This window comes from Oncorhynchus kisutch, linkage group LG4 (assembly GCF_002021735.2).
Source record: "Oncorhynchus kisutch isolate 150728-3 linkage group LG4, Okis_V2, whole genome shotgun sequence".
Classification (NCBI taxonomy): Eukaryota; Metazoa; Chordata; class Actinopteri; order Salmoniformes; family Salmonidae; genus Oncorhynchus; species Oncorhynchus kisutch.
In genome coordinates this window covers 18,186,908-18,203,406 of record NC_034177.2, presented here as the reverse complement: position 1 = coordinate 18,203,406, position 16,499 = coordinate 18,186,908, and the positions used below count along the sequence as shown (strand labels likewise).

Genomic DNA, 16,499 nt, shown 5'->3' with positions numbered 1-16,499 from the left:
GCGAGCCATTTCACAGACACTACATCAGCCATAAGAACAACATGAGACACAGGGAGGAGTTACATCGAAGCAATAAAACCTCACAAAGGTATGTGGGGAACCCCAACTCGCTACACCACAGACATCACCAATCATCATACACCTGAACACTGCCCAAGAAGCTGCCACACCCCTAGTAGAGTGAGCTTGCACACCACTAGGCAACCCTTGTCCTTTGTTGTCACAGGCCAGGGAGAAAGCCTCCACAATCCAATGAGAAAGACGGTGCTTTTAAAGCGCCCTACCCAGAGTTGGATGATCAAAACAGACAAAAAGCTGGTCACAACGCGGATATCCTTGGTCCTATCCATATACGTGCGTAAAGCGCACACCAGACACAGGCCATGCAACCTGCGTTGTTCACTGGAAGCAAACGGAGGAGGTGAGAAAGGGAAAGTTCGAATGCCAGAACCTGTAAGATATAGGCATAACCTTGGGAGCAAACTGCATTAGGACGTAACCTCACTTTGGAGTCAATACTGTATGCGCAAGATCCCCAATGCCCTTGGCTGAGACATAGAACATGAGCAGGGCAGTCTTGTAGGAAAGGACCTCCACGTCCACAGACTCCAATGGTTCAAACAGTGCTAGCCCCCCCACGCTGACTTCCTGTCAAGGCAAGGGCTGATTTCAAGGTTTTACTGCTCACCTACAAAGCATTACATGGGCTTGCTCCTACCTATCTCTATGATTTGGTCCTGCCGTACATACCTACATGTACGCTACGGTCACAAGACGCTGGCCTCCTAATTGTCCCTAGAATTTCTAAGCAAACAGCTGTAGGCAGGGCTTTCTCCTATAGAGCTCAATTTTTATGGAATGGTCTGCCTACCCATGTGAGAGACGCAAACTCAGTCTCAACCTTTAAGTCTTTACTGAAGACTCATCTCTTCAGTGGGTCATATGATTGAGTGTAGTCTGGCCCAGGAGTGTGAAGGTGAACGGAAAGGCTCTGGAGCAACCAACCACCCTTGCTGTCTCTGCCTGGCCGGTTCCCCTCTTTCCACTGGGATTCTCTGCCTCTAACCCTATTACAGGGGATGAGTCACTGGCTTACTGGTGCTCTTTCATGCCGGGTTGTCCCCTCCCCCCCCCTGGGTTGTGCCGTGGCAGAGATCTTTGTGGGCTAGACTCGGCCTTGTCTCAGGATGGTAAGTTGGTGGATGAAGATATCCCTCTAGTGGTGTGGGGGCTGTGCTTTGGCAAAGTGGGTGGGGTTATATCCTTCCATCATCAGATGGGGCCACAGTGTCTCCTGACCCCTCCTGTCTCAGCCTCCAGTATTTATGCTGCAGTAGTTTATGTGTCGGGGGGCTGGGGTCAGTTTTTTATATCTGGAGTACTTCTCCTGTTTTATCCGGTGTCCTGTGTGAATCTAAGTATACTCTCTCTAATTCTCTCTTTCTCTCTTTCTTTCTCTCTCTCGGAGGACCTGAGCCGTAGGACCATGCCTCAGGACTACCTGGCATGATGACTCCTTGCTGTCCCCAGTCCACCTGGCCGTGCTGCTGCTCCAGTTTCAACTGCTCTGACTGTGGCTATGGAATCCTGAATCCTGATCTGTTCACCGGACGTGCTACCTGCCCCAGACCTATTATTTGACCATGCTGGTCATTTATGAACATTTGACCATCTTGGCCATGTTCTGTTATAATCTCCACCCGGCACAGCCAGAAGAGGACTGCCACCCCCCATAGCCTGGTTCCTCTCTAGGTTTCTTCCTAGGTTTTGGCCTTTCTAGGGAGTTTTTCCTAGCCAACGTGCATCAACATCTGCATTGCTTGCTGTTTGGGGTTTTAGGCTGGGTTTCTGTACAGCACTTTGAGATATCAGCTGATATACGAAGGGCTATATAAATACATTTGATTTGATTTGATTCAAACAGAGGCTCATACAGAGTATCCAGGACCAACGCCAGATCCCAGGTCTTTGCTATAGGCTTAGACCCTGATCCGAGCCTACACACGTCTTTCAGGAAACCCACCACCAGAGGATGAGACCCAGGGTAGAGCCGTCCATCCCTACCTGACTGTAACAGTTCTCTTGTGGTGAAGGAGAGTCGGACCAAAATGCATCGTGTAGATTGCGATCCATGTTTAATAAACAAACGTAAAACACGAATCAATATTAAACACTACAAAACAAAGAACGTAACGAAAACCGAAACAGCCTATACTAGTGTAAACTAACACAGAGACAGGAACAAGGACACTAAGGACAATCACCCACGAAACGCTCAAAGAATATGGCTGCCTAAATATGGTTCCCAATCAGAGACAACGATAAACACCTGCCTCTGATTGAGAACCACTTCAGACAGCCATAGACTTAACTAGAACACCCCACTAAGCTACAATCCCAATACATACACACCACATACAAAAACCCATGCCACACCCTGGCCTGACCAAATAAATGAAGATAAACACAAAATACTTCGACCAGGGTGTGACAGAACCCCCCCTAAGGTGCGGACTCCCGAACGCACCTCAAAACAATAGGGAGGGTCCGGGTGGGCATCTGTCCATGGTGGCGGCTCCGGTGCGGGACTTGGACCCCACTCAATCAATGTCTTAGTCCCTTCTCCTCGCGTCCTTGGATAGTCCACCCTCGCCGACAACCATGGCCTAGTAGTCCTCACCCAGAACCCCACTGGACTGAGGAGCAGATCGGGACTGAGGGGCAGCTCGGGACTGAGGCAGCTCGGGACTGAGGGGAAGCTCGGGACTGAGGGGAAGCTCGGCACAGGAGGTAAATACCTTCCCCCACACCTGGAGGCACTCCTCTGTGGCGGAGATAAGCACCATCAAAGGCACATTCACCACCAATGGTTCACTCGCCCTCGCCGAATCCAAAGCCGGGACTTTAGGCTGCCCCGGTCTGATGTCATCCAATTTACACTCTGAAAACCCTCCAGAACCAATCAGGGATAGTGTATCATTCCATGGAATCCAGACTCTGAACATTGTCAGAGAAACCGAAATGAGCCTAACTCAGCTGAGATGACACCCATATCAATTCCCATCACCAATCTTCCTCACAAAGTCAGCCCAACTCCGAATGGAAGTTGAACTTAGCCAGAGCAGTGGTCACACAAACTGCTCCGAGCCAATGCCCCCTGAGCATGATTCCACCCCAGCACTCGTGAGTATCTTTCATTTTCATTGTGAAACCACATGCGGTGGAGGTTCAAACTCGGCCGGTTAGCTTTTTTGAACGGACTCTTACCACTGGCCATCTTACTCAAGCAAGGAAGCATTAGCTACACAAGCAGAGCAGAATGTAGGTCACTGTTACCAAACACAAAAACTGATACCAAGACCTAAAAATTGAAATATCTAGGGGGACGAGTACTCTCTCCACACTAACAGACACCTAAGTCCGATCCGAATCTTCTAGCCATCATGTGCTTTAAAAGTTTGTAAATTGCGTGACACGTTCTTCCTTCAGGTGAGCTGAAGAGCCCCGGTGTTATAGCCAGGAAGGCGGGGCTTCCGAGGGTGGGATCAACATCCACTGGCCCGTTGGGCATCATTTCAGTTTGCTTCAGGTGAATAGGATTGGTCTTTGACTCCCCATAATATATTATACCGAGTGATCGACTGAAAGGGAACTGAATTTCATTGTGAGGTAATCCAAGTGAAATGTCTGCTATGTCTATGTAATTGATGTTACCCTAGAAAGCCTCATTTTCAGCTGATTGGGAATGTCTGCTATGTTACTTTATGTTCCCCTGCCACAGAGATAATGTAGCATGTTATAAACCAGGACTTGGAAACATTCTTCATCTTAAGAGTTTGTTACCATAGGATAAAAGAGGTTCATTAACTATACAATACATCTCAGCTCATCCAACAAGATGTGCATTGTAGATGACATTTGCCACCTCTTGATTCTTTTGCAATTATTTTGAACCTTGAAGAGATTACCTGAATGAGATCCAGTTTTGTAATATGAAAGGACTGCCGGAATCTTGTCCTTGGGACATTTTTCCAAAGTAATATTAATCAAATCCTATGGATCTTTTTTTCTTCATCTATTATGGGATAAATCGAGTCTAATCCATCAGACAGGTGATTAATGTTGATCTACTACTTAAAATGTCTTATTTGTGGTTTCTTAACTCTGAGACATGCTTGGATTCTTTTGTTATCACAGATATCTCTTTCATGCTGTTCTGTGAGTCACCACTTTTCCTGTAAGTTGGACACACTTAAATGGTCCACACCATACAGATAGTGTGGGAAGAAGGCAGCGCCTCTTCAACCTGAAGAAATGTGTCTTGTCACTCAAAACCCTGACAAACTTTTACAGATGCACAATCGAAAGCATCCTGTCAGGCTGTATCACAGCTTGGTACGGCAACTGCACCGTCCTCAGCCGCAAGGCTTTCCAGAGGGTGGTCCGGTCTGCATCAACGGGGGAAAACTACCTAGCCTCCATGAGACCTACAGCACCCGATGTCACAGGAAGGCCAAAAAGATAATCAAGGACAACAACCATCCGAGCCACTGCCTGTTCACACCGCTGCCATCCAGAAGGCGAGGTCAGTACAGGTGCATCAAAGCTGGAACTGAGAGACTGAAAAACAGCTTCTATCTCAAGGCCATCAGACTGATTTCTATTTGCCATATCGTTTTTAACTGTGTTGTGATGTTTCACAGAAGTTCTGAACCTTTCTATTCTCATAGTTTCTACAGATTGTCAATTTAAAGAACATTTATTTGCTAAGAGTATTATTATATTATTGATCAAGTGACTATGACTTTTCAAATCACCCAGCAGTGCTATTTGCAGAGTTAGCGCTAGGTAAATGTTGCAATTCTTCAGCCATCCCTGAACCTGCAAACAAAAACAAGCTACATATGGACAGTACCAAAACAAATTATCTAATGTTTATGTCTCTTCGTAGCAACATCTGCACAGCTTGGATGGTTGTATCCCCCATATATATAACATTCTCTTAGTTGCAAGAATTTTGTATAATAATTCAAATGGAAAAACTCTGTTTTGAATCCGGCGTCATTTTGTGTATCAGTTCATAAATCATGTGCCGTGGAATCGGTACATCGAAAATCTCTTCCCAACCATTTCCTTATATGAATTGTAACTCTGTAAAATAATTGTAATTGTTTCATGCTGCATTCACACTATGAAGTTGGAATAATACTGTGAAATTGTGAAAATGGTGATAATGTCCTTTTAGTGTAAGACCTTTTGGAAAAGACAGCCTAAAATTTCAGCCTGTTTTGATGGGATGGAGTGGCCTGCCTGGTGACATCACCGGTGACATCACCGACAGCAGGTGGTAATAGGCGGGAAAGTCGTAAATCATGCAGCGCCGTGTGTCACGATGGCAGATTTTAGAGAAACAACAAATGTCGGTACATAAGTGTCTGATATCGTCTGAAAGCTTAAATTCTCGTTAATATAACTACACTGTCCAATTTACAGTAGCTATTACTGCGAAAAAATGCCATGCTATTGTTTGAGGAGAGCTCCTAACATCAAAACCCTTTTTTCACCGCAATAGGTTTGATAAATTCACCTCTAAAGGTGAAATGTGTACTTACATTCTGAAGTCTTGCTCTGATTTATCATCCAAAGGGTCCCAGAGATAACATGAATTGTTGTTTTGTCAGATAAAATCCTTTTTCATATCCTAAAAAGGTCCAGCATACACGATCGATTGCATGCACGATCGATTTTGTATTTCCACTCATTCAATTTGCAAAGAAAGGAAACTGTGAAAATCTAAACCTAAACGTTGTTTCAACCAGTAAAATCACGTTTGTATTTATTCCTCAGAGATCCTAGAACGTAACCAGACTTCACTATATCATTAGGAGTGTAGTATATCCTATAGGACACTATATTTGGTGAGAGAGCGACACCTTCATAGCGAGGCGATGACGCAGGCGGTCTTCACTTGATTGACTGTAACTTTGTAAAATAAGCACCAATCGGGGTAAAAAAAAGCTATCTAGATAGCCAATGAGCTTGGCTTTACGGGAGTATGCGGCAGATACTCTGTATCTGTCGCAAAACTTTGCTGCAAACCTTGTGCGACAGAAAACCTTTTCCTTTTGGTCAAAAATGACAAGAATATGGAGAGTTATGAAGTTATGAAAACTGTGTGTTTTGTAAATGTTGAACTTACAATATGGCTACTAATACTGGAAAAGCTAAATCAAAGTCCAAGTATACAGATTTGATGATATTCTTGCAGAAAAATGTTATGTAATTGTCTCCTTCACGATTTGCCCAAATGTACCTGGGTGACTTCACACTAAATATCATGTAGTTTGCTCATACTTTAAGTTATCCATCTGAAACTTTGCACATACACTACTGCCATCTTGTGGTCACCATCGGAATTACAACCAGAGTGATGGCTAGTAGTGGGACCTTTCTGTTGCATATCAAAAATGGTGGTAGAAAAAATAAGAAAGTGGTTGGTTATTTCTTTGTATTTTCTTCTACCAGATCTATCGTGTTATATTCTTCTACATTGAATTCACATTTCTACAGACTTCAATGTGTCCTTACAAATGGTACCAAGAATATGCATATCCTTTCCTCAGGGCCTGAGCTACAGGCAGTTAGATTTGGGTATGTCATTTTAGGCAAAAATTGGAAAAAAGGGGGCTGTCCCTATGAAGTTTTAATAGACCAATAAGAAATAGTTTCAAACCTCTCTGCCAATAACAGCTAATTTTCCGTTTTTCCCTTCCCATTCAGACATCTCCAAGTTAACTTGCTTGCCTTATCCAACAGTGCAGCATTTAATATAAAAAACAAGAGAAAAAAGAGAGGAAGCTAAATACAGTGTAAATTTACAATGTGCAGGGATACTGGAGTATTTGAGGTAGAAAACAATTACTGTAAGGTACTTTATTGTTACCCAGAAATGAGTTGATATTCAGATCAAAACAGCTGCATTGGACCTTTGAAAGGAACCCAAAGGGTTTTCCAGGTAATTACAGAAGGTCACAGGTTCAAATACCCACCAGGATTACACTTGTTCCATCCAGTGGGCTGCCTACAACCCACACTAGAATCATAAATATGACAATACACACTCTCCAGCTCTCCTATACAGGCACAGTCCTAAATGGCTTACCCAGACCAAAGACTCAGCTCTCCCCACATCTCCTATTTTAGTTTCCATAGCAATGCCAAAGTCCGTTTATCGTTCTCCTCAAAGGCTGACCAGATTTGAGATGTGGACGCTTTATTTGGCTTGATTCGTTTTGTTGCCCCCTCCACTATTTAATCAGTGTCCTTGTGATCCTGGCCGTGGCAGCGTGCAGGCTGGGTAATTGGCTTAGGCTGAGCAGTACCAGCTGTGCTACAAATTCAAGCTCCAGTCCACTCTGCCTCATAGCGTGTAAATGACAAGCTGGGAGAAAAACCACAGAATTGGGGCTTCTGCCTGCCGGTCCTCCCAGCCCCAGGTCACAGCCTTGCTGAAACCCAATTCTCAGTGCATAAAAGACCACTCTTTGAAAAAGTATTCGGTATGAAGTCATGCAGAAATTATACTTAGACCGAATTTCCTAGACATTTTTTTATTGAGTTCATATGCTCACATCTTGAAGAGAGCAGCTGTCATCAGATCGTGTCATATCCGTGTCCTTATACTGTATATCATCTAATACAGATGTACACGTCATGATAGAGATGTACACGTCATGATAGAGATGTACACTTCATGATAGAGATGTACACGTCACAAAATTCCTGGTCCTACATAACTTCTGTCTTGTCCTCCCCCCCTTCATCTTCTGATCTGCAAGCCAGACTGGAGCGATGACAGATCTGAAACTGGTAAAGAAGGAAAGAGCTGAGTTGAAGGCTTCAGTACATCTCCTCTGTGCTCTCATGGTCACTTGTCCTCTCCAGATGTTTTTTTCTTCTCAGAGGCCAGCTCGTATGTGTGTGTGTGTTACAACACAATTGCAACTGAATATAATTAACCAAAATTACTCCAAATCCGCAAGCTAAGATCCCATGGTCAGGTGCAACAGACAAATTCAAGAAATTGTGTAATCAAGCAACAAGTTCCGAGGGGGTGTGGTGTATGGCCAATATAACACAGCTAAGGGCTGTTCTTTCGCATGACGCAACGCGGAGTACCTGGATACAGCCCCTGGCTATGGTATATTGGCAATATACCACAAACACCTGAGGTGCCTTTTTCTTTTTTACTTTTACCCCTTTGGTCAGGGCCAGCTGTGACACAGCCTGGGATCAAACCAGGGTCTGTAGTAACGCCTCAACTACTGTGATACACCTGAGGTGCCTTATTGCTATTATAAACTGGTTACCAACGTAATTAGAGCAGTAAAAATAAATGTTTTTCATACCTATGGTATACGGTCTGATATACCACAACTTTCAGCCAATCAGCATTCAGAGCTCGAACCACCCAGTTTATAAAATGCAAATAATGCACTGTGTGGACAAGCTGTGACTACACAGCTATGCCCTTCCCTTGCTTTGTTCTCCGTGCTGGCAGAAGCATGATGTCAATGATATCAATGACCCATTGTCAATTGGAAAGGAATTATTGTGTTGTGATTGATTGGGTGTGATTGTATCCACAACACTCACTATTTACATAGCCTTTAGTAATGGATAAATACTTGAGCCTGAAGTATGAACGCTAAACGCCAAATTCATGACATTCGTTCTTTGAACCACTTTGAGGTGTTCGGAGGCACCTGCGATATTGTCAGCTCGCTGGTTTATGAAATCATCCATCCGAAACACTGAAAAAGAACAGATACTCAGGGCTCCCAAGTGGCGCAGCGGTCTAAGGCACTGCATCTCAGTGCAAGAGGCATCACTACAGTCCCTGGTTTGAATCCAGGCTGTATCACATCCGGCCGTGATTGGGAGTCCCATAGGACGGCGCACAATTGACCCAGCGTCATCCGGGTTTGGCCGGGGTTGTAAATAAGAATTTGTTCTTAACTGACTTGCCTAGTTAAATAAAGGTTCAATAAATAAAAAAAGATAACCAGTGACCTCCCTGACACCTTCAAGCTTCTCTTCTCAGTGCTTCTGTTCGGTTCCCTCCCTGTTTCACCACAGTCAAATCCCATTTACTCACTTAAGATGGCCGCCAGAGCCAGGGAGAAAAATACAAATATTCCCACATCCACCTTCTGTAATGGCATGTTTACATGTTGTCCTCGTTCCTCATTTACAGTCTAGAAAACAAGCCATTGTATATCTCACTCAGGTAGCTAGCAGACGGGCAGGTTCATGAACTGTGAGCAGGAAAAGAGAGAAGGAGGAGAGGAAAGGAAAGAGAAGTCAGATGGAGTGGACTGCTGGAGTGTTTCAGGGCCTGTCGTAATGTCAGACAGTACATCATTAGCACACCTGCAGGCAAATCGCTGGGTAATTAAAGAGCATATGGCCACGTCTGCACGCAACCACCATTAACCCAATACACCTCAATTAGAGCAGAGAAAGGGTCTGTTGTGGGCGAGAGAGAGCGGCGGTCTGCGTATCAGCCCTTGACGTGTCAAATATGATACAACAAACGGCTAAGCCCTCCGCTAATAAAGCTTGGAATTTTTTGTTTCTTTTTCATCAGGCACTGGAGCCACGCCAGGACCCAAAATGAAAGGCTTATCTTACCTTCACTGCAAAAGTGCAGGACTTTGTGTGAAGAAGTATAGCAACACTTGCAACCACTTGTTTACTTCAACAATGTAACAACAACAGTGAAGAGACAAAAGGCCACAATGCAGTGTATTTTACTGCACTGACTTCTGCTAGAGGCCTCTGTAGTGACTTTTGACTTGCAACTGACAGACTTATGCAAGCCATTTTACAGCAAAATACTATACCTTATAAATAAAAAGAAAGATATTCTTTGGATAACCCATTTCACAATCAATATTCAACCATGATGGTTACGCATGGTTTATTTCTACAATTTAATTATCCCTCCACTTCCTGTGTGTGTGTGTGTGTGTGTGTGTGTGTGTGTGTGTGTGTGTGTGTGTGTGTGTGTGTGTGTGTGTGTGTGTGTGTGTGTGTGTGTGTGTGTGTGTGACATATCAATCACCTGCATGGTAGACAAAGGGCACGTTTTTTTTCTTCTCTCACCTCACACCACATTTCCCTCCCAGTTCCCAGTTCCCACAGCCACGGGCGAGCCCGAGCAGCTCAGCGACTTCACAAACAGGCATGCCTGTGTGGTCGCCAAACCCTCTCAATACTCTAAACTGGCTTCCTTTCTTAAGCACCCTTCCCCTTACTTCATTAGCACGGGTGTAAAATAACTTGTCAGGTAAAAGCAATTTTCCAGATCAAGCATATCTGATTCAACTTGTCAAATAATAATCAAGCTTTTGACTAGGTCAATCAGGTGAGCTAGTTCGGGGCTAGAACAAAATTCTAAACGTCTGGGGGTGCCCGAGGAGATGTTTGAGAAACAATGGTTTGGACTATTGAGATGCACCCCTGCATCACAGTTCCCATAGCCATTCTTTTCAGAACCTCTGACCGGCGAACCTCTGTAGCTCTGTCAGCTAAGTGATCCGTTAGCTATGATTTATGACGACTATCCTCCATCCCCCACCATTTCCTGAGCTCAGCTAAAATCATCTCACCTCCATCTTCCTTCCCCACTGTCTTCTGGAATGTTCTCATAGAGCCCGAGTACTGTTGCTGATTCCTGATATTTAATTTACATTTCACTGTGATTGTTAGGTGTGAGGAGGTTCATCACCTGCGTAGGAACTGTACAGTATGGTTAGTTAATCTGTAAATAAAATCGAATACAGTATTATTGTTAATAATCCTATGATTGGATGGAACGTTTTCACACATCTCCTTCCTATCTTCAATACCCCAGGCCTTGTTCCAAATGCTCTACCACATGTGTAATAATTTATACCCTACCAGTAACATACTATTTAGATTAACAACACAAATAGTAATTGTGATGCAAATTAAGTTTCTGTCCACATATTTTTCATCAATCAAAGTCATAGATCTGATGTTACAAACATTGAGGTTATCTAGAAATAATGTGGATTCGGCCATGCAAAAAACAATGATCCTGTGCCAGAAGAGAATCTTAAAATGTATCAATTCTTTGAAGACACTTTTGCTCATGTCTCTTGTCACAGGAAATATTTCAATATTTCAATAGCTGCTGTATGTTTTCGCATCCTAAAGTCTGGAACTTTTGATAATGTGTATATGTCCATTTCTATGCATATCTCATCAGTTGGGAAAATACTCAGAAGTTATGTAGTTCAGAGGTCACTGTTGACTGAATTTATGCTTCTGTGACTATTGCTGCGTTCAAATGCTAGTTGGAACTAGGAAACCCCAAAAAATCCAACTTGCTAACGTGGCCAGAAGAGTCAGATACAGAGTATCAGAATCAACCAATAGGAAACTCTACCCAAAAAACGTACTCAGAAGTTTGTAGTTCCGACTAGCACGTGAACGAGGCATATGCAAGCAGCACTGATGAAACCTGCTGTTGGATGTGAAGCAACATCTTCACAGTTCACACAAGCACAGTTCTTCACAGTTCACACAAGCCCCTGGTAACATGTCTTCTTGGGGGCCTTGGGTGCAGGCGGGGGGTTGATACTGAAACTCCTGACCTTATTGAAACGGTTCCTCAGGCTGCTATGCCTGGTGCTCCCCGTGCTGCTGGTCTCCTTGGGCACGAAGGCATCAGGGTGACAGAGGCCTGCCCTGATGCACAGTTCACACAGCACAGTTCTTCACAGTTCAAACAAGCCCCTGGTAACATGTCTCCACCCTGAGGTAGATGGTGGTAATTGCTTATGGGAGTGAAGTGTTCATTTAGTTTGACCATGTAGTAATACAGTACAACAACAAGACAGATATTACATGATTTAAAAACATTTATTTATACATAAAATGTACTGTGACCATCAAAAAAATGAATAAAACTCTACAGTTTTGTACAATACATACACTATATATACAAAAGTATGTGGACACGCCTTCAAATGAGTGGATTTGGCTATTTCAGCCACACCCGTTCCTGACAGGTGTATAAAATCAAGCACAACAGCCATGCAATCTCCCTAGACAAACATTGACAGTAGCATGGCCTTACTGAAGAGCTCAGTGACTTTCAAAGTGGCACCGTCATAGGATGCCACCTTTCCAACAAGTCAGTTCACCAAATTTCTACCCTGCTAGAGCTGCCCCGGTCAACTATAAGAGCTGTTATTGTGAAGTGGAAATATCTAAGAGCAACAACGGCTCAGCAGCTAAGTGGTAGGCCACACAAGTCCACAGAATAGGACCGCCGAGTGTTGAAGCGCGTAGCGTTTAAAAATCGTCTGTCCTTGGTTGCAATACCTCACTACGAGTTCCAAACTGCCTCTGAAAGCAATGTCAGCACAATAACTGTTTATCGGGAGCTTCATGAAATGGGTTTCCATGGCCGAGCAGCTGCACAAAAGCCTAAGATCACCACGCGCAATGCCAAGCGTCGGCATTGCTAGTAGGTGTCCACATACTTTTGGTAATGTAGTGTATGTCTTTGTATCTATGTATAAATCTTATTGTATTCTCAAAAAGATCTAAAAACAAAATCTCAGTTCTAGTAAAGCACTGAAAAAGTGCACACAGCATATAGACCTCAATGACAGAAACAGGTAATCTGTTTCGAGGCTCAAACAGTGAAACAAAATAAAGCTTCTATAATGCTTCTTTTATAAGAAATCTTGAACAACTCTTTAAAGTTTTTTTTGTAATGCATAACATAAAATAAACTTTATCAGTATGTGCCACGTCCTGATCTGATGACAAGGCAAAAAAATGAACAAAACTAATAACAGAGAAAACCGTTAGTCTGTATCAAAGCTGTATCATGGTTGTATTATGGCTGTATCAAGGCTGTATCTTCATAGTTGTATCAAGGCTGTATCTAGGCTGTATCAAGGCTGTATCATGTTTGTATCAAGGCTGTATCTTCATAGTTGTATCAAGGCTGTATCTAGGCTGTATCAAGGCTGTATCATGTTTGTATCAAGGCTGTATCTTCATAGTTGTATCAATGCTGTATCTAGGCTGTATCAAGGCTGTATCATGGTTGTATCAAGGCTGTATCTTTAAAGTTATATCATGGCTGTATCATGGCTGCATCATGGTTGTATCAAGGCTGTATCTTCATAGTTATATCATGGTGGTATCAAGGCTGCATCAAGGCTGCATCAAGACTGTATCTTCATAGTTGTATCATGGTGGTATCAAGGCTGCATCAAGGCTGTATCTTCATAGTTGTATCATGGTGGTATCAAGGCTGCATCAAGGCTGTATCTTCATAGTTGTATCATGGTTGTGCCAATGAGATACATTTTCTACTACCCTGTTTTGAAAAATGCTAGCCTTGTGCTAGTGGGCTTTCTCTAAATTCCAACACCCGCACACAGACCCACACACACACACACACACACACACACACACACACACACACACACACACACACACACACACACACACACACACACACACACACACACACACACACACACACACACACACACACACACACACACACACACACACACACACAAAGAGAGCTCTCTTTCGCATCTACGTCTGCCCCAGGCAGCCCTTTGTGGTCTAACCGCTCGACACAGACAGGCAGCTGGTGGTGGAGCTGAGGCGGCTCTTCTTGGGGGCCTTGGGTGCAGGCGGGGGGCTGATACTGAAACTCCTGACCTTATTGAAACTGTTCCTCAGGCTACTATGCCTGGTGCTCCCCGTGCTGCTGGTCTCCTTGGACACGAAGGCATCAGGGTGACAGAGGCCTGCCCTGAGGCAGCAGCAGCACAGCAGCCCTGCGATGGCCTTCCTCAGCTCTGTGCTACCCAGGGCGTAGATGACAGGGTTCAGAGCAGAGTTGAGCACAGCCAGAGCAATGACCCAGTCGGCACTGAAGAGGGGCGCACACTGCCGCGACACACAGAAAAAGTCCAGCAGCAGCAGGGCGAACAGAGGGCCCCAGCACATGATGAACACACCCACGATGGAGATTACCGTCTTCAGGAGCCCCAGGGATCGCTTGCGGCTGCGCTGGGATCCCACCTTGGCGCTGCTGCGCACGTGGCAGTAGATGGCGCCGTAGAGCACACCGATGGCCAGCAGGATGAGGGAGAAGATGAGCAGAGAGAAGAAGATGTAGCTCTTGGAGTAGAGCGGCAGCAGGGTGGAGCAGCTCTCCAGGCTGCACACGCAGTTCCATCCCAGCAGGGGGAGGAAGCCGATGGCGAAGGCCAGGATCCAGCACAGCGCCACCAGGCCGTAGATACGACATGTCTTCCTGGCTGACTTCTGGTGCAGCGGCTTCATCATAGCGGTGTAGCGCTCCACTGCTATCAGCAGCAGGCTGAAGATAGAGGCAGCCAAGGTCACAAACATCACCCCTTCCCTGAACAGCCACAGAGCTGGGCTCAGTCTGAACGTATGGCTGCCAGACATGCAGATGTTGACCACGTAGGCCGCCCCAGCCAGCAAGTCACTGAGGGTGATGTTGGCGATGCACACGTAGACCCAGCGGTGGCTCTTGCGGATCCTGGAGAGCACGGCCACCAGGACCAGCAGGTTCTCCAGGATGATGAGGATGCTGATGAAGATGGAGAGGGACGCGCCCAAGCTCAGGCCACCTTGGCGGGGCCCGCGGTGCTGCAGGCGCCCTGTGTGGTTGTAGTGCTCCAGGATCACATTGTTGCTAATACTGCTTCTACTGCTGTTGTTGGTGATGTTGCTACTCCAGAGGTACAGGTAGGGGCAGGAGGTTGAGGAGCTCAGGGAGGACATGGAATCCATGGCTGGGTTATGAAGAGCTTGATTGGGCTGTGCTGGTTTCGGCTGGGCTTGGCGTGTCAGAAAATGGCTGGATTGGACTGGATAAGGCAAGACTTGGATGCGTGTAGAACTCCTGCAGTAGGCTCAGGGCTCACTCAGGCTAACACACTCTCTCCACTGGAGCTCTGCTGTCTCACAACCCACCTTGCAAACACAGGGAGATATTTGATATGAAAAGATGTGTGATAAGCAATAATAATGAGGTATAAGCTGTTTCTAGCGCATGAACTGCAGGTAATGATAATATATTTTGTTGGTATATTGCATAGTTTATAAATTCATTGTGAAAAGCTGGAAAATAAACTATTTTCAGAAAATGAGATAAGAATTTGTCTGTTGACCCGACCTCGTAAAACTGCATGCCTCCACTAGCATGCGTTAGGGCCATTTAAACCTCTATGGTGCCATTTAAATCTCTCCGTACCATTTAAACCACATTGTGGTTAGCTAAGAGGAGCAGACAGCTGCAGCCAGGAAGGTGATTTAAGTTCAATCTGCACGTGAAGTCAACATGTTTGAAAGTCGTAAAACTGCTATTTCAAAATTCCTATTATTAGTGATAATTGAAAAACTGTGTTCCACTCTGGAGTGAAATAAAGATTACCACATTATATTTATATTTTTTCTTCATTTTTAGATTTTATAAAACAATTTCCCTTTAAATTCCAAGATTTTTCCTTTTTTGCTAAATTTGTGTTAGAATTTGTTGCATGTGAGCAAAAGCTTACATGGCCACAAATGCCTTGCAAATGTATTGCTACAGTTCCATGTAATATATGTAACCATACACCTGGCTCTCCATTCCACGTTTTTTTTGTCATCTAAAATCACTATCTAATTGTATAATTTCATATTAATAACACATGAAGTGAAGAGAAGTTGTGTATAATTTAGATTTTAACAAAATAAACAGTTGTTACTTAATGTGTTACTTACATGTGCAGAGATACTGTTGGTAGTGATGCTGTGTGAAAGGCCATCCCCTGTGTGGGCTGATAGAACACATCTGCACTACTCTATTGAAGAGACGAGGAAGGAACTTATGGTACCACACCCATAAGGACCAACACACACACACACACACGATGCAAGAGGTTATTGACACTGATGAGCTGTTTCATCACTGCTCAAGAGAAAACACACTAATTGTGAAATGCTTTAGAACGTGACCATTCAGATGGATGCCATCAATCAATGTGTGAATTGATCATTTGATATGGGCTAATCCACACTTCCATGAGGCCATCACAATACAGTTTTGTTGATTGTTTGCTGTAATTTTCCACATACTTAATCTCATTGACGTGAACTCTTTTCCCAACACTTGAGCCATGTTTTGACCCCTGCAATACTTTAATCCTACGGCCCAAGTTACTCCATGATGATTACAGGAAGTGCCGTTCATAGTGTTTTCCTAATACATGTATGTTGAAGTGATTGGAGCAGGATGTTTTCAAGGATATGTTGCAAGATACTTTTTCTACTAGAAAGGCATCAACCCAGTGTTTTTACTCAATATTTCTCAGAAAGAAAAAGATTATCCTGACACGAAGAAAACAGGAACCTTC

General features: G+C 44.2%; 1 protein-coding gene and 1 long non-coding RNA gene across 2 annotated transcripts; one reads left to right on the top strand and one right to left on the bottom strand.

The window, feature by feature from the left end:
• The first annotated feature begins 1,827 nt into the window (after positions 1 to 1,827).
• On the top strand, positions 1,828 to 5,047 carry LOC116373963 (uncharacterized). The gene is made up of 2 exons (XR_004209660.1): positions 1,828 to 3,589; positions 4,198 to 5,047. It is a non-coding gene; the product is annotated as an uncharacterized LOC116373963 (long non-coding RNA).
• Positions 5,048 to 11,933: 6,886 nt separating this feature from the next.
• LOC109889164 (sphingosine 1-phosphate receptor 4-like) lies at positions 11,934 to 15,992 on the bottom strand. Its single transcript, XM_020480384.2, has 2 exons — positions 15,868 to 15,992; positions 11,934 to 15,075 (listed from the first exon to the last, which is right to left on the bottom strand). The coding sequence occupies exon 2, from the start codon at positions 14,890 to 14,892 to the stop codon at positions 13,687 to 13,689; it is 1,206 nt and encodes a 401-aa protein (XP_020335973.1). The 5' UTR covers positions 14,893 to 15,075; positions 15,868 to 15,992; the 3' UTR covers positions 11,934 to 13,686.
• Between the last annotated feature and the right edge of the window lie 507 nt (positions 15,993 to 16,499).

Excerpts from the sequence above, each read along its gene's own strand:
- LOC109889164 (XM_020480384.2), bottom strand. The coding sequence starts at position 14,892 with ATGGATTCCATGTCCTCCCTGAGCTCCTCAACCTCCTGCCCCTACCTG.